General features: G+C 48.8%; 1 protein-coding gene across 7 annotated transcripts in view; it reads left to right on the top strand.

The window, feature by feature from the left end:
- Positions 1-420: 420 nt before the first annotated feature.
- The window catches only part of Lrrfip1 (LRR binding FLII interacting protein 1), a 127,726-nt gene continuing 100,592 nt past the window's right edge, over positions 421-27,554 (top strand). For all 7 annotated transcript variants that reach the window (XM_050163023.1, XM_050163022.1, XM_050163026.1 and 4 more), the window contains exon 1: positions 421-559. In XM_050163023.1, the coding sequence (XP_050018980.1) occupies positions 464-559 (96 nt within the window). In that variant the 5' untranslated portion in view covers positions 421-463. The remainder of the gene's footprint in view (positions 560-27,554) is intronic.

Here is a 27,554-nt window from a genome sequence, read left to right as displayed (position 1 = left end):
CCGAGCACCACCAACAGCCCATGGTCTCACAGTATCCCTCATGCCCAGATCTGTGTTCTGGTATTCCAATAAATACATCGCCTCCACAATTTGCTACTTCTAGGTCCCTGCCGGCCCCTATGAGGGAGGCTCATTTGTGAGTCTCTGCTACTTTAAATATTCTCTGCCTCAGCCTTAGCCCCAAGTGTCCCCTGCCCTGTCACCCGCGCGTCTCTGTCCCCCAGCTTTTTCGTCGCCACCGCTTCAGCATCTCCATCACCACCCTGCGTCTCTGTGTCCCAACTCGCGGTCTCCAGGGTACCCGCATAGCTCAGTGGTCCTGGACCCGGCCTCCCGCGTCCCCCCCGCGTCCCCAGCCCCGCGCCGCTGACGCCATGACGCCGCGGCGGAGCGAGGGGCGGAGCGGGAGGGCAGGCAAGCGCGGCTCCTAGACCGGTCCCGCAGCAGCTGTGCACCGCGGCTGATGGACATGGGTACGCAGGGATCGGGGCGCAAGCGGCTCCCCAACCGGGAGCGGCTGACGGCGGAGGACGACGCTCTGAACCAGATCGCGCGCGAGGTGAGCGAGGCGCGGTCACAGCTGTCAGTGTCCCTCGTGGTCCCCAGCCGTCCTTAGCGGTCCCCAGTGGCCGCGCTCTGGGCCCGGCCCCATGGGGCAGAAGCACTGGGCCCCGGCTCCCATCTAAGGCCTGCGGACTACTGGGCGCCCGCCACAGGCCGGTGGCGCTTCTGCCCTCAAACCGCAGTCCCTGGTCCTTGTGGGCCGCTAGTCCTGGGGACTGGCTGAACCGGGCCACCAGGGGCTCAAGGTAGCAGGGTCCCAGTCTAGTAGGGACCCAGTGCCTCCCATTGCACCAGGAAAGAATGTTAGACCGACCCTGCTGACCAGTGGCGGCCCCAGAAGCCACATGGCCTTGCTGAAATGGCCCCAATTGGTTGGTGACCATTGCCACCATGGGGATCATCTTGGGTGTAACTTCGGGGTCCCGTGTCTAGACCATCCTGAAAGCAAATCGGGGAATGATTGGAGGCTTGGTAAAGTTTCCTGGACAGTTTATTACAACGGCAAACACGTTTTTTAATGAACTTCTCATGTGGCAAAGGAGGGCACATGGGTGTGCGTGTCTGCACAAACGCCCCGTTTTCTCCCACAAAGATGCAACCTTCAGGCTGCAACAGCATGCGTGACACGTGGAAAGACTAGAACAAACTGGTGGCAGCCTCTCTGGGGGAGGGGCCGACTGGTTAAGATGAAGGTGGACAAAGGAATCGGAGACATTTCTATGGCTTTTCTGTTCCTTTTGGGTTGAGTGTCCTGTGCACATACTGACTTAAAAATACAGTAAGTGCAGGGGAAATCCGGGCTCCTCCTATCTCTTCTGCGCAGGTTGTGATGGAGAGTTAGCCTACATATTATTTCCACGTGGAAAAACATCCCAACAATTTAGGCTGTGGTTATATTGGACTGGTAGTGGCTGGGATCTGCCCAGGACTGGCTCTTCCACTTGGTAGTCTGGAATACCTGTCTTCACTTTTGCTGGTATGTGGATCCCTGTTTGCAGATGGCTGAGTTGAGAAATGGTTTCTCTGTACAAGACAGGAGAGGGCTTTTCAACAAACTCCTATCCATCCCCTGAAGCTCACTGTACAAACTCTGTCCTCTGTGAGGCTTTTTGACACTTGGCTCTCCCATGTTACCCTAGACATAGGTCCCCACTGTCCCTGGTGCAGTTGGCAGAATGTGCTGAGGTTGCCTGCAGTTGGAGGTGTTAGCCAGGCAATCAGTATCTTACACCAAGGGCTCATTAGACAGGTGGACAGTAGGTGATTAATGGTGTTGGTTACAGTACTTTTGACTGTAGTTAAATTCCTGGTTACAACAGTCTCTTACATGGGTATGTGACCACACAGCAAACAAGTGTCCCTGGGAGGGCCAGAGTGCCCCACAATTCCCTGTGATTGCAGGACAAAGGAATGAGAAGATTGGGAGTCCCATAAGCCAGTCTCTTATCGGCTAGTTGTTATAAAAATAGATTGGAAGCAGGGGCCAGGGAATGGTTCTGCCTTGCATCCAGGGCGCTGCAGTCAGCAGTTATAAAGACAAGCAAGAGTCAGCCCTGAGCTTCCAGACAGAACGGACCTCTCTGTACTAACTGTGCTGGTCTAGAAATGCTGTGCTCCCCAGCCCCCTCTCAACCCTGTTTTCATCTCTGAAGGAGGGACAGACTTCCTGAGGCTGTGGGAGACGCAAAGGAACAGCGGGCAAAGTATATCCAACCAATCCGGGAAATGAATGAAGCCCCCGCAGACCCCAAACCTCCAGTGAAAGTCAGCCACAGATGTGGCCTTTACCCAGACCTAGCGGCAGTCACTGAAGAGATTGCAGGGAGCAGGTGATGCTGTCTGCTCTGCAATTGAATTCTGTTGCCCAACTGTGAAATTAAATCGGTATTCAGAAGGCAACTATCTATTCCCTCAGTTTTTAAGCATTCTTATGACCATTAGCCAAATCATCTCAGGTTTGGAACTTTACTGTTCACTCTTTAATCCATGACACATTAACCAACCGCCTGTCCTAAACACCAGAGTGAGGAGAGAAACTGGCAAGGATTTGGATCAAAAATGAGTCTGGCAAGATGAGGATAATTCTCCTGTGATCCTAGCACCAAGGAGTCTAAGCTGGGAGGATCCAGAATTGGAGGCCAGTGTGGGCTACATAGTGAGACTCTATCCACAGGTTGGGATCTGTAGATCCACGGTGCCCTGAGAAGACACAATCTGATCGGAAGGGCGTGGAAGGGCTGGAGAGTTCAGAATGAGAGGGAATTCCAGCTAGCAGATGGGATCAGAAGCTGCTTCCTGGAGGAAGTGGCATTTTGAGTTCCTGAAGGATGTGTCAACCAGCCAGATGGTTTGGCTGCCAGGGCAAAAACCCTGACCACTTGACCTAGACAAGGGACGCATACCAGTAGTGTACAAAAATCTCAGGGGAGGCAGGATTCCCCTCCTGACACTGCTTGTGTCTCAACACATCCACAGACAGAAGTGCTGTGCGGGAGTTCACTGGCCTCAGGCTCAACAAAAGGGATCATCCCAGGTTGTCCCCCTGAACTGTGCTCTCCTCTGCCTGCCTCTCTCCAGAGAGCTAGGTTCTCTAGAGAACCTCTGCAGGTCTCTATGGCTCTCCTGCTCCAAATTCCAAGACCACAGATTGCTGTCTTTCTGTGAAGTCCCTGTGGCAAAAGGAGACAGGACTACCCGTGCCTGTCCTGGAGCCAGAGAGGGCCAGTTTGCCCTGAATTCTTTGGGACGTTGTAGAGGACTAAATGGTGGTGAGGTGGTTTTGAAAGTGGCAGGGGGTGGGTTGCCTTCAGGAAGACACTTGGATATTCTGGGTCAAGGTCATCAGGAGGCCTGAGCCATAGGGGCAGGGGACCCACCCAGTGGAGTGGAATAGGAGTTCAGTTCTCTTGGGGGTCTGAAGTTTTCTGCAAAAGAGAAGAGACTTTTAATGCCTCCTTCACAGCCTGCCGTGTCCACAGGTCCTATCTGGCTCTAACCCGTAAGTAGACAGGTTCATTGAATATGTCTCTGGCGCATCAGCGTTGATTGGATCATCGTTGGGAGGTAGAATTCTAACATTATGCTGCCAGCACTCCTCAGACACCAAGACATGGCCTGCTTTCTGGCAGAAGCATGGGGAGGCTGGGAGCGCCAGGTTTCAGATCTGGGTGGAGGTGCTTCTGAAGTTCTCAGATGGTAAATCTCAAGGCCGAGTCTCCCCTCCTCCCACATGGGACCTTCTGCCAGGGACTTTGGGAGTGCCTGGATTTCCCCTTCAGCACGCTGCCCCAGGATGTTCGGTGTCCTCTTCAGGCCTTTCCTGCCACAGCCACAGCAGCTGACTTCATCTGGGTTGTCTGTCATGAGCTGAGGGAGGCATCTTCTTGGGTGGTGAGTTGGTCCCTCCCTCTGTGGCCCACAAGGGATGCCTTTCCTCATTCAACGGGGCAGGGCAGGAAGCGGGAGGACAGTCCATAACTGCCTCTGAATCCTCTTGTCCAAAGAATCCACTCTAAGTGAATCCTCCTGGTATATGGTCTAGGAGCATTGGATGTTAAAAGCTCAGAGCCAGTCCCCAACTTCACCTTCACTGGAGCAAAGCTCCTGGCTTGTGGCAGTAAAGGTCCCCCAGTCCCAGCAGGGCTCCTTGGGAGAGGCAGCCTGCAGCCATTATTAGCTCATATGCGTGAGAACAGAGAATGTCACTCTCCCATTCTGGTGACTTTCTGTTGTGGGCCCACAGCAAGATCAGGCTGGCGGTATGTGTGTATGTACACCCTGATGAGCCCACGCGGCCATCCTGCTTACCTCTAGGGCTCTTGCAGGAAACCATAAGCAGTCACATGCCTGCCGTAAGCTCTTCTTCTGGGGAGCCTGGTGTGAGCACCACATCTGGACTTGGCAATCCCATGAAGATAGTCCTTCCACATGCTCTGGCCTTATCATCCTACTGAGTAGACTTTGGAACTCAGCCCTAAAGTGAGCCTGCCTCTGCACCCTCTCAAACCTCGAGGCTGTTGAGATTGTGTTGGGCGTGCTCATGGGGTTAGCCCATTTGAGACCCTTTCCCTCCACTGCCTTTAGCATCAAGCTGGCCTGGTTTTTTTCTTGGGTTGACGGGTCTGGGAGGGATTCAGCTACCATGACATACTCCTGGCCTCTGTCATAGTCCTCAGGCCCCATCTCCCACTGTGGCAGCACAGTGAAGCCAGCTACTGCCGGAATGTGACAAAAAAGAAGAGGTCCTTTGTGCTACCCAGCCCCTTCCCTAGACTCATCAACTTTGTGCCTTCATTTTCCAAGACTGGTCAGCTGATAAAAACCTAATGGACACTGGCTGGCTGTGCCATCCACAGTGGCTAGTCTTTCACTCTCAGGCAGTGATGGTACCTCACCTTCCCTAGGGTGGGGAAACATGGTGGCTGTTCATCGTTCAATGTGGAGAACTTCCCCACCTCAAATACTAATGAAGCCACCCTGGGTGGCCTTCCTAAGAGAGACATTGCTCTGGAGGGATGGCCATCATCTGTGAGGTCTTATGAATGGCAGAACAGGAGTTCCTGGGCCTGTGAGCTTTCACTGTTGTTATTGCCAAGAGATGGAGGAGGCTAGAGAGGATTCAGAGCCTTGGCTGGACAGCCCTGCTGTCTCTAGTGGCCTCTAGGCCCCGCCCACAGCTATTTCTATCAGAGCCAGCTGTCTCTTCCTCCATCTGTGGGGAGTCTGGGTGATTTCTGGCTCCAGGCTCAGGGTGGGGATTTTTCTATGAAAGGATGAAGAGGCTAGGGTGGATGATGGAGACCACGACCCTGGACTGTAGATCCCATCAGAGTGTGGGGCACAAAAGGAAGAAGGGGGAACACAATGAGCCAGGCATTCTCAGGAGTTTGATCCCACAAGTATGCTGAGTCCCATCAGAAAAGTAGGACGTTTGACACCTCATCCAATATTTCATTGCGGAAGACATCCTACAGTCTGGACAGCTTCACCCGTGTCTGGGACAGCTGTCCCCAGCTGACCTGTGAGCTCTCCGTGTAGGCTTTCATGAGGCAGATACTGCCTTCCTATGTCCCAGGCCTTCTTTGCTCACTCTTAACAGCTGTAAAAATTTCATTTTTACTCTAGCAAACTAATGTGTGATTTTACCTTAGCCATGTTCTCAGGTCATGATCCACACAGTTCTTTTAATCATTTTTAAAATATAAGGTTTTTTTTTTAAAGATTTTATTATGTACACAGTGTTTTGTCTGCATGTACACCTGCAGGCCAGAAGAGGGCACCAGATCTCATAGATCGTTGTGAGCCACCATGTGGTTGCTGGGTCTTGAACTCAGGACCTCTGGAAGAGCAGACACTCCTCTTAACCTCTGAGCTATCTCTCCAACCGTAAAATATAAGGTTTTTAAAAAAAATGTATATATTTGTGTGTACCTGTGTGAGTTTATGTGCCTCATATGCATATAGGAGGCCAGAAAGCATTAGATCCCCTGGAACTGGAATTCCAGGCATTTGTGAACCACCATAGAGTGTTCTGGGAACCGAACCCAGGTCCTTTGCAAAAGGCTGAGCTATCTCTCTGTTTCCAGAGCTGTCCTGACCCTTTCCTGGTGGGAAATCTCCCGTGGCTTCTTACCTCACAGTGTGTTTTGATTTGAAAGCATGAACAATCAACTCAAGAGACCAGTGCTGCCTCGGTGTCACAGTGGGGACAGAAATCAAAGCACTTCCCCTTGGCATCATTCAACCACGAGCCAGTCCAGCTTTCTGTTCTCTTCTTTGCGCGCTCCCTGTCTTCTGTTCTCCCTGACTGCCTGTTGTAAGAGTCTGAATCTGGGCCTGTGTGTGTGTCTAGGTAACTCACAGAGGGCCCTGCTCTGTCTTTTATTGAACAGCACAGAAAGGATCCCGTGGGGGAGGAATGAGGAACACTTCACAGAAGTCTCTAGCTGAGTTTACCAGGAATTGAGCCACAGACTCCAGCTGACCCCAACTAACAGGCGGTATCACCAACAGAATTATTTATAAAGCAATTGTGTGTGTGTGTGTGTGTGTGTGTGTGTGTGTGTGTGTGCTACATTAATGGTGGATATTCAGCTTATAAGATTCTTTTCAACCTCTATTTGCTGGTTTTTAGCAAGGGTTATCATAGCACACACATTGATCTCTGGGTTAGGGGCATGGAAGAATAGATAATTTAAGATTACAGGTATGCATTCATTGGCTTCGGTTGTGACAGCTGATGACACGGGAAACCCAAGGCAAGTAAGGTTGGTCATTACATTGTTTTCTAAAAGGTAGGTTAAAGGGACAAGCTGAGCAGACAGTAGAATAGCAATCTTGAGTCTTACATGACCTCAAGATATGTGTACTGAGTGGTTTTGTGTTTCAACTTGACACAAGCTAGAAGAGTCATCAGAGGAAGGAACCTTAGCTGATAAATGTCTCCATGAGATCCAGCTGTAAGGCAGTTTCTCATTTAGCGATTGATGGAGAACAGCTCAGACCATGGTGGGCGGTGCCATCTCTGAGCTGCTGGTCCTGGGTTCTATAACAGGCTGAACAAGTAAGTCTTGTGGGAGAGCAAGCCAGTAAGCAGCACCCTTCTGTGGTCTCTGCATCAGCTCCTGCCTCAGGGAAACTACCCTGGTTGAGTTCCCGTCCTGACTTCCTTCAGCAATGAGCAGCAATGCTGGAGTGTAAGCTAAATAAACCTGTTCCTCCTCTGCTGGCCCCAAACTGGCAGAGATTTGCCTGCCTCTGCCTCCCAAGTGCCACCACCAGCCAGCTCAAGGTATACTATTCATTGGCTCTAAGGTCCAGCGGAAGTTCCAGTTTCTAGAATATAGGCGATATTTTCATAAATACTGCATTGTCACAGCCCTGTAAAAGATAATATTTTAAAGGGTCCGTAAGTCCCTGAATGCTCTGGTGAGTATCATCATTTTCCCAAATATATGCGTGTAAATAGTTATGGGTGGTGGTGGCACATGCCTTTAATCTCAGCACTTAGGAGGCAGAGGCAGGCAGATTTCTGTGAGTTCAAGGTCAGCCTGGTCTACAGAGTGAGTTCCAGGGCATCTAGGGCTACTTATACACAGAGAAACCTTGTCTTCAATAGATAGATAGATAATAGATAGATAGATAGATAGATAGATAGATAGATAGATGCATATATATATTCTGTTGATTTATCAAGTTTAGATGTTTTCTATTGGCTTTCTGGGTTGAAGAATCAAGAGTGAGTATCCGCAGACCCAAATCGGGCCTCTCTGTATCCCCTTACACCCTCATCCTGCATTTCCATGTTGTGGGTTAAACAACATGTTCACTGGTACAGTGACAGGTGGTTAAGGGTACAGACACGAGAGTCAGGTTTCATGGGTTCAAATCTGTCTGCTAGTCATGGCCAAACACAAATTACATAAGCCCCTGGGCCTCCCCATACATACAGTAAGGAAATGATAATAGTCCACTTCCCATGAGGTGGTTGTGAGGGCAGATGAAAGATGTCATGTAAAGATCTCAGAACAACGGTCAAGTGCACACAGTCAGCGTTCAGGCAAGGCCAATGGAGGTGACTGTGCTGCCTCCTACAAAGGCTCCTACACTGTGGCTGTGTGGCCAACTCAAACAGCTTGCTGGTTTTCCTAGAGTTGCTCACCTGTCCACGTATCTGATCCATAATTCTTTAGTCTTAACAGGACTCTTTTTTTAAAAAAAAAATTATTTATTTATACAATATTATGTCTGTGTGTATGACTGCAGGCCAGAAGAGTGCACCAGACCTCATTACAGATGGTTGTGAGCCACCATGTGTTTGCTGGGAATTGAACTCAGGACCTTTGGAAGAGCAGGCAATGCTCTTAACCTCTGAGCCATCTCTCCAGCCCCTTAACAGCTTTATGCTCCATTTTGTAATATAATTAGAACGTCAGATCATCATGCAATTCCATTTATTACCCACAATCCATCCAGTCAGGTCTGGGAGCCCCAGGCTTTGCCCACCCCAGTATCCTCTCCCCTTTGGGTCTGGGTTCCCAGCCTTTGCCCACCCCAGTACCCACTCCCCTTCGGGTCTGGGTGCCCAGCCTTTGCCCACCCCAGTACCCACTCCCCTTTTACAGCTCTGAAGCATCCTTTTGCCCTTTCGGGTGGAGGCGTTGAGTCCCTGTTTCCTGGATTGTACATTATCTTTCTTGGATCAAAACTTGACTTATTGGAACACATCCATTTCAGTCGCTTTCTGAACAAGAATACCTTTTCCAAATATTTACACATCTAAAAAAGCCTTCTACCCTCCCACTTGATTGATAGTTTGGTTATATATAGAGATCTGGGTTAAAAATAAGTTTCTAAAGAATGTCAAAGATTTCTCTGTGTCCTTTGAAGCGGTACCCAATTGATATTGTTGGTTGAAAAGAGCCCTGCACAGGAGAAGGTGGCCCTCCTTCTTCTGTGGGGGGAAGACTGCCGTTTGCTGACAGAGCCCCAGCAGAGGGGTGTGGGGAGTAGTGTTGGCAGGTCTGCCAAGGATTTTCCTGTGTTACCTAATAAGTCAGCAAATCAATGTGGAAAAGGAAAATTAAAAGTGAACTTCTACCGTCCTCTCAACATTTCTTCCTGGTTTATTCTAGCATTTTGGGGTTGTTCTGAGAAGGTTAGTGATGTCCATAGTTTCGGTGCTGTAACCTGCTTTTATTCTCTGGGTTCGGAGGCAGTCACTTTGTTCTCAGTATCCTGGGCTTTTCTCATATGCATTGAACGCGACAGGCTTCATTCAATCTGGAAAGGGTGGCTCTCCAGTTCTGAGGTTTCTGGTGTTCCCATCCCACCAGCTCTCTCTTCTAGGCATGCCTATTGTCTGTGCAGATCTTCCTCTTTCCTTCCTACACTTCTGTCTTTTGTTAGATTGTCTGGAAGAGTATTCAAATGAATCCACTCCTACTAAATGTGCCTAAACTATATTATATTTTAATTTCTGGAAGCATCCCTCCTGCTCCTCATCCTCTTTCTTCTTTGTGATTCTTCATTTTGAAACTTGTTTTATTGTGTATTTATTTTTATTTATCCATTTATTTGGAGATAAGGTCCCATTATGTGGCTCTAACTGGCCTGTGACTTCCTGTGTGGATCTGCCTTGAACTCACAAGAGAACGGCTTGCCTCTGCCTCCCAAGTGAGGAAGGAGAAAGAAAAGAAAATTAAAGAAAAGAAGAGAAGAGAAGGGACAGGAAGGAGGGGAGAGGAGGGAAAGGGAGAGGAGAGGAGAGGAGAGGAGAGGAGAGGAGAGGAGAGGAGAGGAGAGGAGAGGAGAGGAGAGGAAAGGAAAGGAAAGGAAAAAGGGAAAACCCAACAAAACAAAAAAATATTTTTCTGACTTCGGCATCAAGAACCTTTCATTCATTCATTGGTTTGTCAAGTTCCCTAGGACCCAAGATACACCTTACATAAAACAAGCACCTGGGGAATTGGGTAGGCAGAATGTGATCTGGTCTTGGCCGTGGATAAACTCTCAGGTCAGCAGCATGTGAGAGCCAAAAACAGTCAGCATCGTTCTGGGCTCTGTCAGGATTTCTGCTCCATTCTCAGGGTGATTCACGTAGCAACGCTGACCCTGCTAATATAAACAACACCAGGGGCTCACACACTGTCCATTCTGCTTTTCATCCCTGTTCATGCCGCACTGCCACCCTTGTCCTGGATTTCTTTTATGCTTTTTTGGTTTTGGTTTTGAAGACAGGGCTTCTCTGTATAGCCTTGGCTGTCCTAGAACTCAATCTGTAGATCAGGCTGTCCTCAAACTCACAGAGATCCTCCTGCCTCTGCCTCCCGAGTGCTGGGACTAAAGTTGTGCACCACCACCGCTCCGTGATTTCTTTTATTTTTACTTTCCACCTTCTTCTCTAGCATCCCTCAGGCATATGGAAAGAAATGGGAATATCTAGACTGACAGTCCTGGGAGTGGGCTTCCCATGTAGACTGAGTAGGGAACATGGCCATCCCATGTACCCCGAGATGCTTCTCACTGCCTCTGGAACATGAGCTGGCTGTCAGGGCACCCTGGCCTGTGGGCCATCCTATTGTGGTGGGAATTGTCTGTGTCTCTGCAAGGTATCATAAGAGCCGCCATCCTCGTGGTCACTGTTGAGCAATTGTAATGTGGCCGTGCAGCTGAGGACCTTCATTCTCAATTGTTTTAAAACTAACTGAAGTAGTCACACAGGTAGCATCACTGTGTTGGTATAGGCCATAGCTCTGGAGCAGTGGTTTATCCTTTGTGGCGCTATATTACAGTAGGCACATCCCATAATTTGAAATCCCAATTGAGTTTTCTCAAACCATGTATCACTCATGGCCTGGCACTAAAGTGGAGAGAAATGGTGATGCAGGTGAAGGTGTAGCCTGAGGTGGGACTTTGCCTGAAGCATGCCTGTGGGAAGGGCACAGCAGTCTTCATCCCTTCCCTTTGTCTGTGAAAGAGGAATGGTTCTGCCAGGGTAGTGGTGGTCTATGTGACATATGTGTGGGATATGTGATAGAGGATGTCTTGTGACCTTTAGCAGGTACTACTGAAAGAGCTGTGGACAGTTCCTGCCTACAAGTGGCTCAGTGAGAACATCAGGAGGCCTTGGTGCTTTGAGTCCTGTTGAGATGTAGCCAGGGATCCATGGTCAGGGCTGATAAGGCTTCCTCCTAGGTGAAGGGATAGGGTGGTGTGAGGAGAGAGAGGACAGAGAGGAAGGATGGGAGAGAAATTACAAAGAAGATAACCGCTGACCAGGAAGAGAGATGCAGGTGGCATAAAGGACTGGCTAAATGAACTCTCGGTGAAGATGCTAATGGCTGTGGCGTTGCTTGCTTGTGATGGAGTATCAATATGTCACCCAGGATGCAGGATGACCTTGAACTCAAGATCTTCTTCCTTCAGAATGCTTGGATTACAGGCATGCACCACTGCTTCTGGCTTCGTGGCTGTGGCTTAACTACATATATATGTATGTATATGTGTGTATGTATGTATGTATATATATATATATAAGTTTATATATGCAGATACACACACACAGTTAGTATCCACACACCTATGGACTTCCCTGGCTCAGAGTATCGGAGCTGGGGACTGCTATGAGTTGGATATGAAAATGGGGCTGATATTTTGAAGGGGTTGGTCCTTGGCTGATGGTGATATTTTGAACGGTTCTAGAAACTTTAGGAGTTGGTGCCTAGCTGAAGGAATAGACCAATGGGGTGTGTCTCCAGAGACTGTACTTTGTCTGAGGGCCTTCCTCTGTCTTTTAGTCTCTGTTAGTGGCCTGACATGAGGTAGGATGCCTTGGCCACATGGTCCCACCACCATAGTCTTTGACCTCACCCTGACCCAGGATCAACAGAGCCAAGATCCATGGACTGAGTCATTAGGTTGTGTGTGTCAGGCATCTCGTCTTAGTGACAAAAGACGAGATATTGTTCTTTGCACAAAGGACCCCTGTGTTTAGCGTCACTTTTGTCTCTTGATTCTCAATTCAAGTCAGCAGCAGCATGCACACAGGCTTTCCTAGTGCTCCATCCTGTCAAAACCTAGGCGGGTGCCTGTCTTGGGTGACGTCCTGAAGACCTGGCCCCTGCAGGCTGGACTGTTCACAGCTGTTTATCTTTGGGCTTATCTGACCTCTGAGAAGCTACTAAATTACCTTCCTATTTTTAACCCATGCCTCTAGCCAGCCGGAGTGGTTGCCACATGAATTGAAATTAGGTGGCGGCCTTCCACGCTGTTTCAATTTTCCATATCTTCTTTCATACTTTCGTTTTAGGTTGGGGGTTCCTCAGCCTGGACGCTATTGGCTCTGGGGACCCAATGATACCATGGAAGGCTCAACAACATCCCTAGTTTCTGATCAGCAGATGCCAATAACTCCTACCTCCTTGGTGGGGAGGAGGAAACATGTTTCCAGACACTGTCAGATGGCTCCTGGGGAGAAGAACACTGATTTAGGCATTGCGCCACCTCCCTAACCCCCCTCACACCCCCCTCCCTGCCTCTGCTGAGTCTGTGCCTTGAGCACAGAACCACTGGCCTCCGCTATGGAAGCCTAGACATTCCACTCGGACTCCGTCAGGGTGAGCTGCTGTTCTCTGGGGCAGGCAGAAAGCCTAGCCTATTTTTGGTATTTCCTCCATCGGACCTCCTGGAAAGCCGTAGAGAGGGGACCATCGCCTCCGAGGTGGAGAGGAGGTTTGGCAGTTCCAGAAGATAGCTGCCGATTCTGGAAGTAGAGGTCTCCACAGCAAATTTGATGGCACCTGCCTGTGTTCCCGAAATGCGGTAGCATTGTCTGTGGGGGCTGCTATAACAATACATCACAGGCTGAGTCGTAGTAGCACGGATGCTGGCTGCTCACAGACCCGGATACCACAGGTTCAAGATCAAGGCATAGTCAGGCACAACCTTGGTCTGCTTTGTCAGTTGCTCACCTGAAATCCAGCTATGACGTCAAAGGGAAAATGGGACACATTCCAGTTCAGTGTGACATTTGAGAGGGGGGGCTGGGGGCCACTAATACTCCGGCCAGATTGGCAGGGCAAAGATATTGGGCAGCAAATGATCAATGGCATCCACCTTTCCACAGGATTAAAATTATCCCCATACCTCCTACACAGCCACACAGCCAAGCATCTTAAAATAGATGCTGGGTCACCGTCTTGCTCAGGGTCCCCTCCCATCACCCTTGGGTCCTTGCAGCTCCTATCATGGCAACTTCCTGACATCTCCATTATTCCCAGAATGCACTGTGCAGCCTCCATCTGCTTTTTCTCTTGGCTAAGAGGCATTTATTTCCAAGGCAGGTTACAAACCTCTGTCCAAGTCCATGCATCTGTGGATGGAGTGGCTTTGCCGGATAGCCCATTCTTCATCCTCTCAGCTCCCCAGTTCTCAGCACGCTCAGAAAGTGCAGTCTCCCTGCTCCGTAGCCTTCTCAGAGTTCACCAGCAAAGGGCCGGGCACCCCAGAGACCACAGCTGTCCCTGTGGCCAAGATCTTGGGCTGTTTCCACTGTGAGAACTTTTCATCCTAACTCCCCAGCCCAGAAGCATCTTCTGAGAGGTTCCCTGAGTCATTCCGAGTCTTTCTTGGAAGGTGCAGCCAGCCTTGACCGTCAACATTGGGCTCTGTGGTTCCCACACACCCGTTTTGCCATCCCTGATGAGGCCACAGAGTCCCTGAGCCCCACTGTGCCCACCCGAGGGATGGAAGCTGTGATAAAATCATGGCACATGTGAGTTGACGTGAACATCAGACCTGGGGTGAGCCTGCTGTCAGTGCACACATGCTCTGTGGGGGAGGTCTCCTTACACACCCTCTGAAACTACACAGGACATCATGCCAGGCAAAACATATGTGTGCAATGGTCACATGTCTGTCACCTGTGCTTAAAGAGGCCCGACTCCTGCCCCCCAGCTCATAATGCTTCTCGAGACTGACTCCAAGCTCCTACTTCCCCTTGATACTCCAGGCTCCAGCATCCAGGTTCTCCCTCACGCTCCAGGCTAAAGGTTCTACTCTAGGACCCAGGCCCCACTACTTCAGCTTCCAAGCACCAGGTTCTGCTCTAGACTCCTTGTTCCCTTCAAGACTCCAAGCTTTAGGTTTCAGGTTCTCCTTTGGTCTTAGCTCCAGACTCCAGGCTCCAGGCTGTTTGACTGGGTTGCGAAAAGGCATCATTGAGGTAGGCTACCAGCCATCTGTTTGCCTCCCAGAATTCACATGGATGCAGAAGGGAACATATTTGGGCTAACACACATCGGCCCTGAAGGGCCCCAAAGGTTTCAGGCTCATCTGTGACTGTTGCTGAGTATGAGGATATGGGGCAGCATGCTTGTTGGCTCAGCAGACTACACTGGTTTTGTTTGTTTCTTTTTGTTTTGCTTTGTTTTTGACATAGGGTCTCTCTACATATCCCTAGCTGTCTTGGAACTCATTATGCAGACCAGTCTGGCCTTGAACTCACAGAGATTCACCTGCCTCAGCCTCCCAAGTGCTGGGACTACAGGCATGCACCACCATGCTCAGCTCGCATTGCTCCCTATAAAGCACATTCTCTAGGTCTCTTTGACAATGCTGTTGTTTTCCCCTGTGGCTGAAGACCCAGCACAGGATGGACCTCAGAAGGGAAGGGACTAGTTGGAAGTGTGGTTGGAAGCACCAAAGCATGTACAGATTGCCCGTGTATGGCCTTCTCTAGCTTTTAGAGGCCCTGGCCCATTCAGGTCCATGTGGAGATGGGGAAGAAATGGATCTGGGTTACCATTACCATGGCAACCACAGATGCCCAGGAACATCGGGATTATACTCGGTTAGGCTGGAAGGACTGTCCCCAGCCCCAGCCCACTCAGACCTCCAAGGAATGTCTCCAGTCTTACCTGGTAGGACCCATTCTCCTATGTGGGTGCCCACTCTTTACATGAGGAAGAAGAAAGCATGAGCCTTGTGTTACATATGAGAGCCACAGGGTTCTGCCTCCCAAAACCAGAACCTAACACACAGGGGCTTGTTCTTCTCTCTTTCTCTTATGCCCTCCTTCTCCCCCCCCCCACCTTCTCTCCCTACTCTCTTGTATGATACAGATGTAAATTGCATATCAAAGCCACATTGTTCCTCATGGAATAGAGTTGGTTGCAAGCACGTCTGCTAGCTCGTCCCACCCCCAGATGTGGCTGCCACAGGACCTCTCTTAAACAGTAGCTGGAAAGTTGCTTAGCCCCATTCTCAGAAAGCAAAAGCTGTTGCAATGGAGTCTGGAGACATGGCTTCCACTTCTGACCCAGTGGTCCTCAAACTGTGGCCTCTAGACACAGGGTCTCCCTCAGCTGGAAGCAGCTAGAAATGCTGGGTCCAGAACCCTGGGTGGGGCGGTGCCTATGCTAGTACACCCATTGGGTGTGGGGAGCCCTGGCTATCAGGACTGTTTGCTTGGGGTGATGGAGGACCGGCCTCATTCTGTCTTTCCACTGAACAGTGCAGCCTCTTGCTTGGCAACGCATTCAGTTGTGATTCTTGCTTTGACCGTAATCCCAAGGCTGCCGAAAGCTTCCTGTTGAGAAGCAGCTCCTTTCCAAGGTGGAGTCAGGTGCGAGCCCCAGATGCTGAGTTCCAGGGTGGGCAGTGAGGGAATGAATGCCTGAATGAATAAGTGGTCTTAGCTTTACTTCAAAGTAACATTTGAAGGATCTACTTCCTTTCTTCTTTCATTTTTTTTTTCTCTCCTCAAAAGTCTTTTTGTGACAGGGTTTCTCTGTGTTACATATAGCCCTGGCTGTTCTGAAATTCACTCTGTAACCTCAAACTCACAGAGATCCCCCATACTCTGCCTCCCGAGTACTTGGATTAAAGGCGAGAAGTCTACTTCTTAAGAACCAGCAGTGTGACAGGCAACAGTGGTGCACACTTTCAGTCCCAGCACTTGTGAGGCAGAGGTAGGTGGATCTCTGTGAGTCCAAGGCCAGCAGCCTTGTCTACAGAGCAAATTCTGTCTCAAAAAAAAAAAAGCAAAAATAAAAACAAAACCAAAAAGAACCAGCTGTGTATCATTTGTATGTATGTAGCTGAAAATTCCCCAAATGCCCAAGGAGAGCAGGAACCAAGCTGTGTTGGTTCTGAGCTTTGGTTCCCTGCACTTTGGCCTGTGATTTGTGACCTCATCCATTTCCATGTGACTAAACAGAGAGGGGACAGTTACAGCAAGACACGAAACCCTTTTCCTGTCCACTCCTACAATTCTTCCCCTCTCTGGTGCCCCATTTCCACAGCTTCCTCCCTGGCATTGGCCCACTGGCTTCCTTGTAATGTTGCCCAGGGGGGAAAAATCTTTCCAACAATCCAGGGAAGGGGCCTGTGACCTCACTCGGGGCTGCGTGGGCGATCGGGTTGCCTTGCACACTGCCAGTGTGCTGAGATCCCACACCCTAAAAGGGCATTCATTGTGTCCAGGAAGGCTCTGCCTCCGATGGTGGCGCTCACCCAGGGGCTGAAATCATTTGGATCCTGTGTAGAACATTCTCCTGTGCGGCTGCCCTGCTGGGGTGAAGCCCTTGAATTGCAGGAATTTCAACATATTAATAGGCCCTGCCAGGTGCAATAAATAGCTGCTTGTGCCCGACCTTCACCTCAAACAGTGCTGCATTTCTGAGAAGCCCTGTGCAGCCCTGGGGTAACAGAACACATAGGAGGGAGAGTTTTCCTGAGCTAGAAGCAGGCAGCAGTGGGCTGGGGCCCTCAGCTAAAACCGAAAAATGAGTAAGATGTTGAAGATGTGTCTCAGGAGAGCAGAAAATCACTCAGGCTAATCTCTTCCCTTCCCACACAGTGCTGGAGATGGAACGCTGGGCCTCTTGACACAAGAGACAAGGGTCTGTCCTCAAGTCTTAGCCTTAACCCCAGCCTGGTCTTCGATGCAAAGTGTAACCTATTTTTGACAAGATGGATTTTTTTTCTTCCTTTTTTTTTCTTTTTTTTTTATTTTTTTGGTTTTTCGAGACAGGGTTTCTCTGTGGTTTTGGAGCCTGTCCTGGAACTAGCTCTTGCAAACCAGGCTGGTCTCGAACTCACAGAGATCCGCCTGCCTCTGCCTCCCAAGTGCTGGGATTAAAGGCATGCGCCACCACCGCCCGGCTTTCCTTTTTTTTAAAAAACTGTTCTAGTCCCCACTTTAATCAGAACACTGATTAAAGGAGAAAAGGTTTCTGCTGGCTCACAGTCTTCAAGGTCTCAGTCTCTAGTCCCCTGGTGCCGTGGATTCTCAGCCTGTTTCAAGGGAGACAGCATAACAGACTGGCATGGCAGAGGGGCTCTGCCCCATTCATAAGAGGCTGGGAGAGAAAGGCGCCAGGGATAAGATGAACCCTTTCAGGGCACCCCTTCCTGTGACCTACTTCTTCCAAGTAGGCTCCACCTCCTAGTGCTTGTCACTTCCCAATAATGCATCAAGTTGTGAATCCAGGGCTGGGGAGATGACTCGGTCCGTAAAATGCCATACGAGTGCCAGGTTTCCCCACTGTAAAATGAGTGTCCTGTTCCCAACCCTGTTTCCTGGAAACGGGTTACCCAGCCAGTGTCCGTTCTGGAGAGAGAAGATAGGCTCACATCTTAGTGGTGTGTTTAGGATGCTTAAAGAGCAACCCTAGAGGCTGTGCCAAGGGCCTGTGCCACCCTAAAGCATTTGCCAGTGAATCTGTGATTGCAGTTTATTCGCTTTCCTCAGTGTTGGGAATTGAACTCTCTTATGCATAAGAGGAAAGTGCTCTGCCACTGAGCTATATTCCCAGCTCTCATTTACTTATTTTTGAGACAAGACCTGGCTGCTATGTAGCCCAGGCTGCCCTCCAACTTGCAGCCATCCCCCGTCTCCGCCTTCCAAGGGCTGAGATGTGACATGCACCAGTGCACCGCTATGTTCAACTGCATGTAATTCTGTGTTGTTTTTGTTTCTTCAGTGTCGGTGGCAAACGTGGGTTATCTGGTATCACCAAAGAGTTTGAGGGGGAGTTGTGGGGAGCCCTGGAAGGCCACTTCTGGACCTGGCTCTCAGCCCTGACCGTTTATCCTCATTCCTCCTAGCTGGGCTGTGAATGAGCCTCCGGGTCTCGCCAACTCCTTGGAGGCCTCTGCTCACCACTGAGATCTTGGATTCCCGGACTCCTTCCTGCCCACGCTGTTTCTTGCTCCTCACCCCGACCCCCAGCCAGCAGCAGGGAAGGGAGAACTCCCAGCAGCTCCGTTCTTTAGCTTCTGCCTCTGCAATAACAGAGAACTGTGCTTCCCAACACGCAGGGCAAGAGTGTTGCCTTGGCAGGTCTTTTTTGTTGACTTCATCTTCTTCAAGGGGCGGGGCGGGTCACTGTTTGAATGAAGGTCATCTGTAATGATCGGAAACACTGACAGCTGCCTTGACCTTCCCTCATTGTCACTTGGTAATCTCCTCATTTACTCGCTCAGCCTGAGATGATGGAACTTTCGGGTTCCAAAAGCACAAGTGTGCCATTGAAGGGACGCTGCTGGCTTTCCTGTTGACTGTGCCGGGTATGGAACTCAGGCCAGGCAAGTGTTCACCTCAGATCCTCACCCCCGCGTGCAAGCATTTCTTGGTAGGTAACATTCAAAAAGCACCGTGCCTGGCTGGTGGTGGTGGCACGGGCATTTAATCCCAACACTTAGGAGGCAGACTTGGGAGGATCTCTGTGTGTTCAAGACCAGCCTGGTCTACAGAGCAAGTTCTGGGACAGCCAAGGCTACACAAAGAAACCCTGTCTAGAAAAACAAAAAGAAAAGAAAAGGAAGAAAAAGAGCCCTAAAGGCAGAGAATGATTACCTTTGTGAGCCACAGCTCATTATTCGGTGTACACTTTTAAAAAATATTGTTTCTTGCTTCTTGCTGTTAAAATGAGTGAAGATAGCAGCCTAGTATGGTGGCTTGTGCTTACAATCGCAGCAGGAGGATTACTGCTGAATTTGGGGCCAACCTGGGCTTTCTAGAAAGTTCCTTGTGGGTGTGGGTTACAGACTGAGACGCTGCCTACAAAACAAAACAAACAAAACCAGAGACAATGGAATGGCTCAGTAGGTAAAGAAAGGCACCTGCCACCTGCCGCTCAACCTGGTCATTTGAATTTGATCCCCCCCATCCACGTGATGTAAGAAGGGAGTAGACTCCTACAAGTTGACCTCCAACCTCCATATGCCCCCTTACAAGCAAAAAGACACATGCATACATACATGATTAAATAATTAAATAATAAGTAAATGTGATTTGTAAGGGACTGGCAAGATGGCTCAGTGGGTAAAGGCACTCGCTACCAAACCTGACTCCCTGGGTTCAATTCCCAGGACCCACATGGTAAAGAAAGAGGACCAACTCCGAGTTATCCTCTGGCTTCCGCAGGCAGGCTATGGTATCTGGACGCTCTCATGTGCAATCACCCATGGGCATGCACATGCACACACTCAGAAAAATGCTGAAAAAAGTTCAAAACTCAGACAGGGAATGAAGAAGACTTTAAGGGAAAGTTTGGTGGGAAGGAAGAACAATGGAGTTTTTCCTAAATAGTTGTGATCAGTGGATGCGAGAGCCCAGAAAGTGCAGAGAGGCCTCAGAGAGCGCACACTGGATGGCAGAGACTGCACTGTCTCCCTGTAAAATGCTCGTGGGGACACGTGTCTATATACTGAGTGGAGAGGCATGTGTTTATTTACTGAGTAGGGGGGAGCATGTGTCTATATACTGAGTTGGGGGACACATGTTTATATACTGAGTAGAGGGAGGCATGGGTTTATCTACTGAGTGGGGGGCATGTGTTTATCTACTGAGTAGGGGGCACATGTCTATATACTGAGTGGGGGACACATGTTTATCTACTGATTGAGGGGGCATGTGTTTATCTCCTGAGTGGGGAAGCAGGTGTTTATATACTGAGTGGGGGACACATGTTTATCTACTGAGTGGAAGATGTGTGGTATGTGCTCTTGACCCTGGACCCACCCATTAAATCTGTACATTGAAGGCAGGAACAGTGTGATGCTGGGAAATGTTGTGCCCCTCTCCAGACATCCCTGTTACATCCCTTACTGCCCTTTGGCCTCATTTGGAAGTGTCAAGCGTAGGCACAGGTGCCCCCAAGTGCATCCGTCCTACTTCCAGATTTTGTTGTGGTCTTCTAAAATAAAAGCCGGCTTTCTTATAGCTGACTGTGGCAGGCTGCGCAGGATACGCACAGATTTTGGTTAGTGTTTTATTCTTGGCCCTTGGGTCCTCTCTCTCTACCTTAGTGCAGAACACCCCAGGAGGCGGACATTACGCTGGTCTCAGCATCCCTCGCCTGTACCCCTCAGAACGAGCAGCCCTTTTATTTATTTACTCGTTTGTTCACTTACTCGCTCTTTCTCTCATTCCACAAGGACATGATGGAGCCATAGAAAGACAATAAGAGTGTGGCTCAGTGGTTAAGAGCACTGGCTGCTCTTCCAGAGGATCCGTGTTCAATTTCCAGCACCCATATGGCAGCTCACAACTATCTATAACTCCAAGACCTGACACAGTTACACAGACAGACATACAGGCAAAACACCAATGCACATAAAACAAAAATAAATAATATATGCATATATACATATAGAGATATGCATATTTATATATATATATATATATAGAGAGAGAGAGAGATCTAATCAATGACTGTGCCATACATTTACAGTCCCAGCACATGGGAGGCAGAGGCATGAGGTTCAAGGCAAGCCAGGCTACACAAGCAAGTCTGAGTCCAGCATGAACTACAAAGGGAGATCCGCCTCAGAAAACAAAACCAAAACAACAAAAAGGAGAGTTCTTGAAGTCCAATGGCCCGTCTGTCCTCTGTGAAGATGGCATTTGCCCAGGCTAAGGTGTGAAGAAGAGACTGGCATGGTCAGTGCTGAAGCAGCAGACCAGGCTGATGGAGTGGCCCTGGAGGAGGACACTGTCCCTGGGTGGGACCGGATCAGGAGGGTTGGCAAGTGGCATCCTCTGCAGATTCCACCAGTACAGCCCATGTGGCTTGCTGGGGACTGACGTGGAATGGAGGAGAAAGAAGTGTCACATGAACCAGGGGTCAGCCCTCAAATGTGTGAGTGTTGAAGCTTTACCCGAAGGAGGAGGGAGACTCAGTGCCGTGCAGTTCACCTGAGAATTTGCCTGGAGCAAGTTCAGGACAGGGAGAAATTTTTCTCAAAACCTTGAAACTAGAATCACCTAACTCTCTCACAATCCCACTTCTGGAAATGATGTTGCGAGGAGATATTTATTCAGCAGCGTCCACTTAAAGAGTGGCCTGGGGAGCAAATTAAGACAAAATCTCATTTATGATAGTTACCCAAAGTCGTAAACGGCCCAGGAATAAGGGTAAGGCAAGGAAAGAGCTGTATATTAAAAACTATAAAACATCAAGGAAAGAATTTCAGAAAGACACTAATGGTTGGAAAGGCTTTCAGTGCTCATAGAATAAAATAATAATTCATATTGGGGCTGGAGAGATGGCTCGGCAGTTAAGAGCATTTGCTGGGATTATTTGTCATAACCAGAACCTGGAAACAACCTAAATGCCCCTTGACCAAAAAATGCATGAAGAAGATATGATACATTTACACAATGGAGTACTACACAGTGGGAAAGAAATAATGACATCTTGAAATTTGCAGGAAAATAAATGGATCTAGAAAAATACCTAATATCTGTAACCCAGACCCAGAAAGACAAATATAATATGTACTCACTCATAAGTGGCTTTTAGACAAAAAGCAAAGAAAAATCAGCCTACAATTAATTCACAATCCCAGAGACCCTTCTAGACAACAAAGAGGACCCTAAGAGAGACATACATGGTTCTAATCTACATGGGAACTAGAAAGAGACAAGATCTCCTGAGTAAATTGGGAGCATGGAGATCATGGGAGAGGGTAGAAGAGGAAGGGAGAAGGGAGGGGAGAAGATGGGAAGGGAGTGGAGAAAAATATATATCTCAATTAAAAAATTGAAAAGAAAAAGCATTTGCTGCTCTCAAAAAGGACCTAAGTTCAGTTCCCAGCATCTATATAGTATAACCCCAGTTTCAGGGGATCCAGTGCCCTCTTCTGGGCTTCGTGGGCACTGCAGTCACAGGCCCCAACAATCCCATGTGTTATATATATCCAAAGACTGAAGTCAGCAGGTCAGAGATATACACTCCCGTTTATTGTGCCGTTAGTCACAGTAGCCAAGTTATATCAGCAGATGACGGGTGGAGAAAACAAAGCAGGCTGAGAGGCAGTGGGACACCATTTCAACCTGGAGAAGAAGGAAATCCTGTCCCTTGCAATGAATATGGAGAACGCTGAAGACAGAAATGAGCCCAGCGCAAAAGACTGACCGATCCCACATAACTCAGGATCTACAGAGGTGAACTGGCAAAGAAAGAGAATTAACCTTGGTGACCAGGGCCTGGCAGGTAGGGCTTTGGGATGATGGTGGTCTCAGGATAATGTTTAGGGGAACATAGAGAAGTGAGACATTTGGGAAACAGAGCTTGCCGTCTTTCTTGTGATGCTGCTGAGTGAAGAAAGTAACAAACACCCTGGCTGCTTCCTGACCCCACTGGGAAACTGTAGGAACAACCCGGGGAACTTTCAGGCAGAGACTGAAAGAACTCCTGGGGGTGAGTCGGCTGTAGAGATTGCTCAGGGTGGACCATAAAACTATGGTCTTAGGGGATGATGACAATGTCCTTAGTTAGAGCGTCTGGAGGTTGCGCTGCTTATGAATTTACTAAAAGTTCTTGAATTGTACTCTTGAAGTGGACTGATTGTTCCTGGTCAGAGTGTTGCCCCTCCGTGTGTAGTGGACAGGGCCAGGCAGCATGCCCACTCCCCAGCTGGGGCCTCTGCAGAGGAACAGCCTCAAGACGTGGCTCCCTAGAAATAGCTCTGAGTCGGCCGTAGACTTTAGAACCATTTGTCACCTCAGCCCTCATTCCTTTGGGTTTTGTCACTTAGCCTGGCCTGCCACCAGGGTGTGTTGGGTGGTGCACTGCTTGGGACTTACCAGAAGTTCTTGGATGACACTCTTGAAGATGGGTGTTCCGGTTAGCAGATCTACTTCTGAAAGCGGTTTACCCTCACCATGCAGTTCCTTTCCTTCTGTGTCTGCCCCCTCCCCAATTTGGGTCGTGTTTGGTTTACCATGAAAAAGGGGAGAGGAGCAGTCGGTGCTGCATTTATAGTCACTGGGGGTGTGTCCTGCTGCATGCCCATCAACGCACAGTTTTACAACATAGAAGCCTTTAGTGTAGCTCAGGTGCCCACAATAGCGATGACTCCCTGAGTGGCCCCGCTCCACTCATGGCTTACCAGTTAATGGGGCCATTGACAGCACTTCAGCAGGAGGACCTTGTTCCCGACCCTGTCACCTATGCTTACTGTTAGGTCAGCAGCCCTAGAGAAGACCTGGAGGAAAGCCTGTCTCTCTGGCCTTGTCTGTCACTCAGGGCTAGCCTAGGCTCACATTTCCTAGGCCAAGTCGCAAGGAATAGGCTCCCCGACTGGGACCTCAGCAGAGGAACAATCTCAAGAAGTGTCTCTCTAGAAATAGCTCCGAGTTGGCCTTGAAGTTTAAAGCCATTTGTAACTTCAGTCTCATTCCTCTGGATTTTGTCACTCAGCTTGGTTTGCCACAGGGGTGTGTTAGAAGTTGGCAGTTGTTAGGGGCTGCTCTCTCCAAGGGTGTAGCTGAGGCTATCCTAGGTGAAGGGGGCAGAGGAATATGCTGGGTGCTGGATAGAGGGCAACTGTTAGCCACTGGCTGACTCCAGCAAAGACAGTCTATAAAAAGGCATTCTGTGAGCACTGGGGAGGTGGATCATCAGTTAGGAGCACATACTACTCTTGCAGAAGACCCAAGCTCAGTTCCTGGCACCCGTGTGAGGCCTCACAACTGCCTGTAACTCCAGCTCCAGGAGGATCTGTGCACGCGCGCGCACACACACACACACAGGGGGGGTGGGGGAGAAGGAGGGAGGGAGAGAGAGAGTGAGGGAGAGAGAGAGAGAGAGAGAGAGAGAGAGAGAGAGAGAGAGAGAGAGAGAGAGAGAGAGAGAGAGAGAGAGAATTTTAAAAAGAAAGAAATTAAAAGCATTCCAGGCCAGGAATGTGGTCAATTCGTAGAGAGCTTGCCCCTCATGCACAAGGTCCTGGGTTTGACCCCTAGTATAGGAAAAGGGAAAATATGTCACAGGCTACCTGCTCATATCAGAATGGGATCTTCTGCTACATACATGCCAGATTTAAGTGAAACGAACATCGTAAGTCAGAACTGAAAGGAATCTTAAAGCATTTTTATCTCCATCCCATTTCCTGTTGAATGGAATTCAAGAGGCCTATGAGCTGCCTGAGATCCTACGGTCACTCATGTTCACCCAGTGAACCGCGGACCTCCATGCCGGACCTCCATGTGGGACCTCCATGCGGCACCCATGCATCACATCAGGTCTTCCTGGCTCTGCCTTTGATGCTGTCACTCTTGAACTCCAAGGCCAATCTGTTCATGGAGGAAATGACTCACACCCTCATGACAAAACAACTCAGTCATCCAGGAACTCAGGGAAGGAATGGCTGGCACAGTGGAAGTCAGAGCTTAACCCGGGGGTATTGGCTTGAGACAAAACGTTGGCTACAGATAGCAGAGCAATGTGGTATCCATGATTTCCGTGCTTTTAGATATTTAGATGTCTTTGTGTGTGTGTGTGTGTGTGTGTGTGTGTGTGTGTGTGTGTGTGTTCATGAGTAACTTTTCTTAAACGTTGAAGGTATTTGACATTTTAGAGCCTTGGCCATTATTTTTATTGTGTGAGTCACTATTTTGGGATGTGGCCCTTGATGCCTTTGAGACCCACCCTCCCCAGAGTCGCTCTCCCAGGATCTCAGAGGCTCACTGACTCCTCATTTAGCCTTCTGCATTCGGGCAAGGTGTGATCAGCTAGGTGAGCAGTGGATATGTTTTTCGTGCTGGGATTTATTCAAGGATGACCACCCGAGGACACCAGGCAGAAGTATTCTTTTCATTTTGTCTGATTGGCTGAGCTGCACAAGAGACTGGACCCTGCACACTGCCCATATTAGACAAGCATTCCACCGCTGAATCGCATGCCAACCTGCTTAGCTACTTTGTGTTGCTGTGGTGAAACATTGTGTCTGAAAGTCACTTCTAAAAGAATCAATTTGTCTTGGCTTATGGTTACAGAGAGATAAGAGTCAATCACAGGACAGGCAGTGGTGGCGCAGGCCTTTAATCCCAGCACTCAGGAGACAGAGACGGGCAGATCTTTGTGAGTTTGAAGCTAGCCTGGTCTACAGGGTGAGTTCCAGGACAGGTTCCAAAGTTACAGAGAAACCCTGTCTTGAAAAATGGGGGGGGGTGGGGTCCTGTTGTGGCAGAACAGCGTGACAAGTAGCAGGTGTGGTGGCCCCTACAAATAATACAGCTTAAGGTTTTCAATTTGAAAGAACAAATAAAAGAGAGGGAACAGAGGGAGACAATAAACACTTAAATCCCGCCCCCAGTGATGTACTTCCCCCAGCAAGACTCTACTTTCTAATCCAAAAACAGCGCCACCAACTGGGAGACAAGTGCTCAAAAATCTGAGCCTATGGGGGCTTTCTCAATCAGACCACAACACCAGCCCCCTTTTTTATTATTATTGTTTTGAGATAGGGATCTTTCTTTATTGTCCTTGTGACTAAATGGCTGGCAAAACCACTTAAATAAGAAAAGTGTTATCTGTGGCTCATAGTTGGAGGGTATAGCCGCCCATCATGATGGGTAAGGCTTGGCATCAAGTGTGCAAAGTACTGGTCACATTGTGTCTGTAGTCAGCAAGTAGAGATGAATGGATGTTGGTACTCAGCTGGCTTCTTTTCTCCTTTATAGTCAATACAGGACCTCAGCCCATGGGGCGGTCCCACCACAGTTACGATGGGTCTCTCCTCAGTTAAGACTCTCTGGATAGATGTGCCCAGAAGTATGTTTCCCAAAGGGTTCCAAACTTAGTTAATTTAATGCTAAAGATAAACAATCTTCATGTCTCAGACTCCCAAGTAGGTGGAATCACAGGCTTATACCTAGATAGAAGTCATCTTTTTTGAGTCTCAGTCACATCTTAAAGAAGTACAATTATTTTAGTGTGCTTTTCGTTAAGGAAACCCTCAAGTCCTTCTAACAGACAGGGTTTATATCTGTGGCTAGATTGGCACCTACTGGTTGTCTAAGACACAAATGACTCCAAAACCGCTTGCCATGTCTGGTTAATTCCCAGGTGACCACCAGCATGACTGCCACTCTGAAACGAGTGGGAAGCACACAGGACAGACTGACAACCTGCTAAATCAACTACAGCACTGTGCCCACTTGCTTTGTGACTGAATATGTGTAGGACAGTGCTGTAACTCTGTGAAATGGCGCAGCCACAGTTGGCTCGTGCCTGTAGTCCCAGCTCCTTGGTGAAATGAGCTCAGGGTTTGGAGACAAACCTGGGCAACTTAGTGAGATCCTGTCTCAAAATGTAGAGATAGAGGTCGGTACCAGGTGGGGTGCTTGCTTGGCAAGTATGGGACCTGAATTTGGATCCCCTGATCCCACATAAGAAGCCAGACACAGTGGCGTGTGTCTGTAATCCTAGCACTGGGAAAGCAGAGCAAGGAGGACCCCTGAGGTTCACTGATCACCTAATCTACTAAATTAGTGAGTTCTAGATTCAGTGAGAGACCCTGTCTCAAAAAATATATAAATAAAATAAGATAGAGGAACTGTGGAAATGGTTCAGCAGCTAAGAGCATGTACTCCTCTTAGGGAGGACCCCAGTTCGTTTCCTAGCACCATGTTGGGTGCCTCTCAACCTATAGCTCTAGCTTCAGGGAATCCGGCATCCTCTTCTGGACCCCAGTGACACTGTACTCATGTGCACATAGCTGTCACACACATACATGTAATTAAATAATTATTAATAATAACATTTAAAAATGTAAACTGGAGAGAGCAACAGAGGAAGAACCAGACATCCATGTCTGATCTCACAAACATGTATGTACACACACACATACACACACACACACACACACACACACACCCTAAAGTGGTTCTGTTTATTCACTGTGGAAAGCAACACAATAGGCTGAGCTTGTTTAAAACCAATTATGTAAACAAAAGGGGAAAATGCTTAAAAAAAAAAAACTAACCCTCCAGTGAATTAAGAGACAAAAACAAAAGAAGCATTGCATTTTGCTCACTAGATTTCTAAGGATCAAGGCCAGCAATCCCACAAAATTCCACATATCTCCTTTCCATTTCATTTTGTCAAATGTGAACACGTGGCTTCCAGTGTGAAATTCATTCACGCATTAAGACGTTGGTTTTGTTACCATAAAGGTTTTGTTTTTCTTTCTTT

The sequence above is a fragment of the Alexandromys fortis genome, unplaced genomic scaffold (assembly GCF_014885135.2).
Source record: "Alexandromys fortis isolate MF-2015 unplaced genomic scaffold, M_Fortis_MF-2015_v1.1 scaffold_139, whole genome shotgun sequence".
In the NCBI taxonomy this organism is placed as follows: domain Eukaryota; kingdom Metazoa; phylum Chordata; class Mammalia; order Rodentia; family Cricetidae; genus Alexandromys; species Alexandromys fortis.
This window is presented reverse-complemented; position numbering and strand designations above follow the sequence as displayed.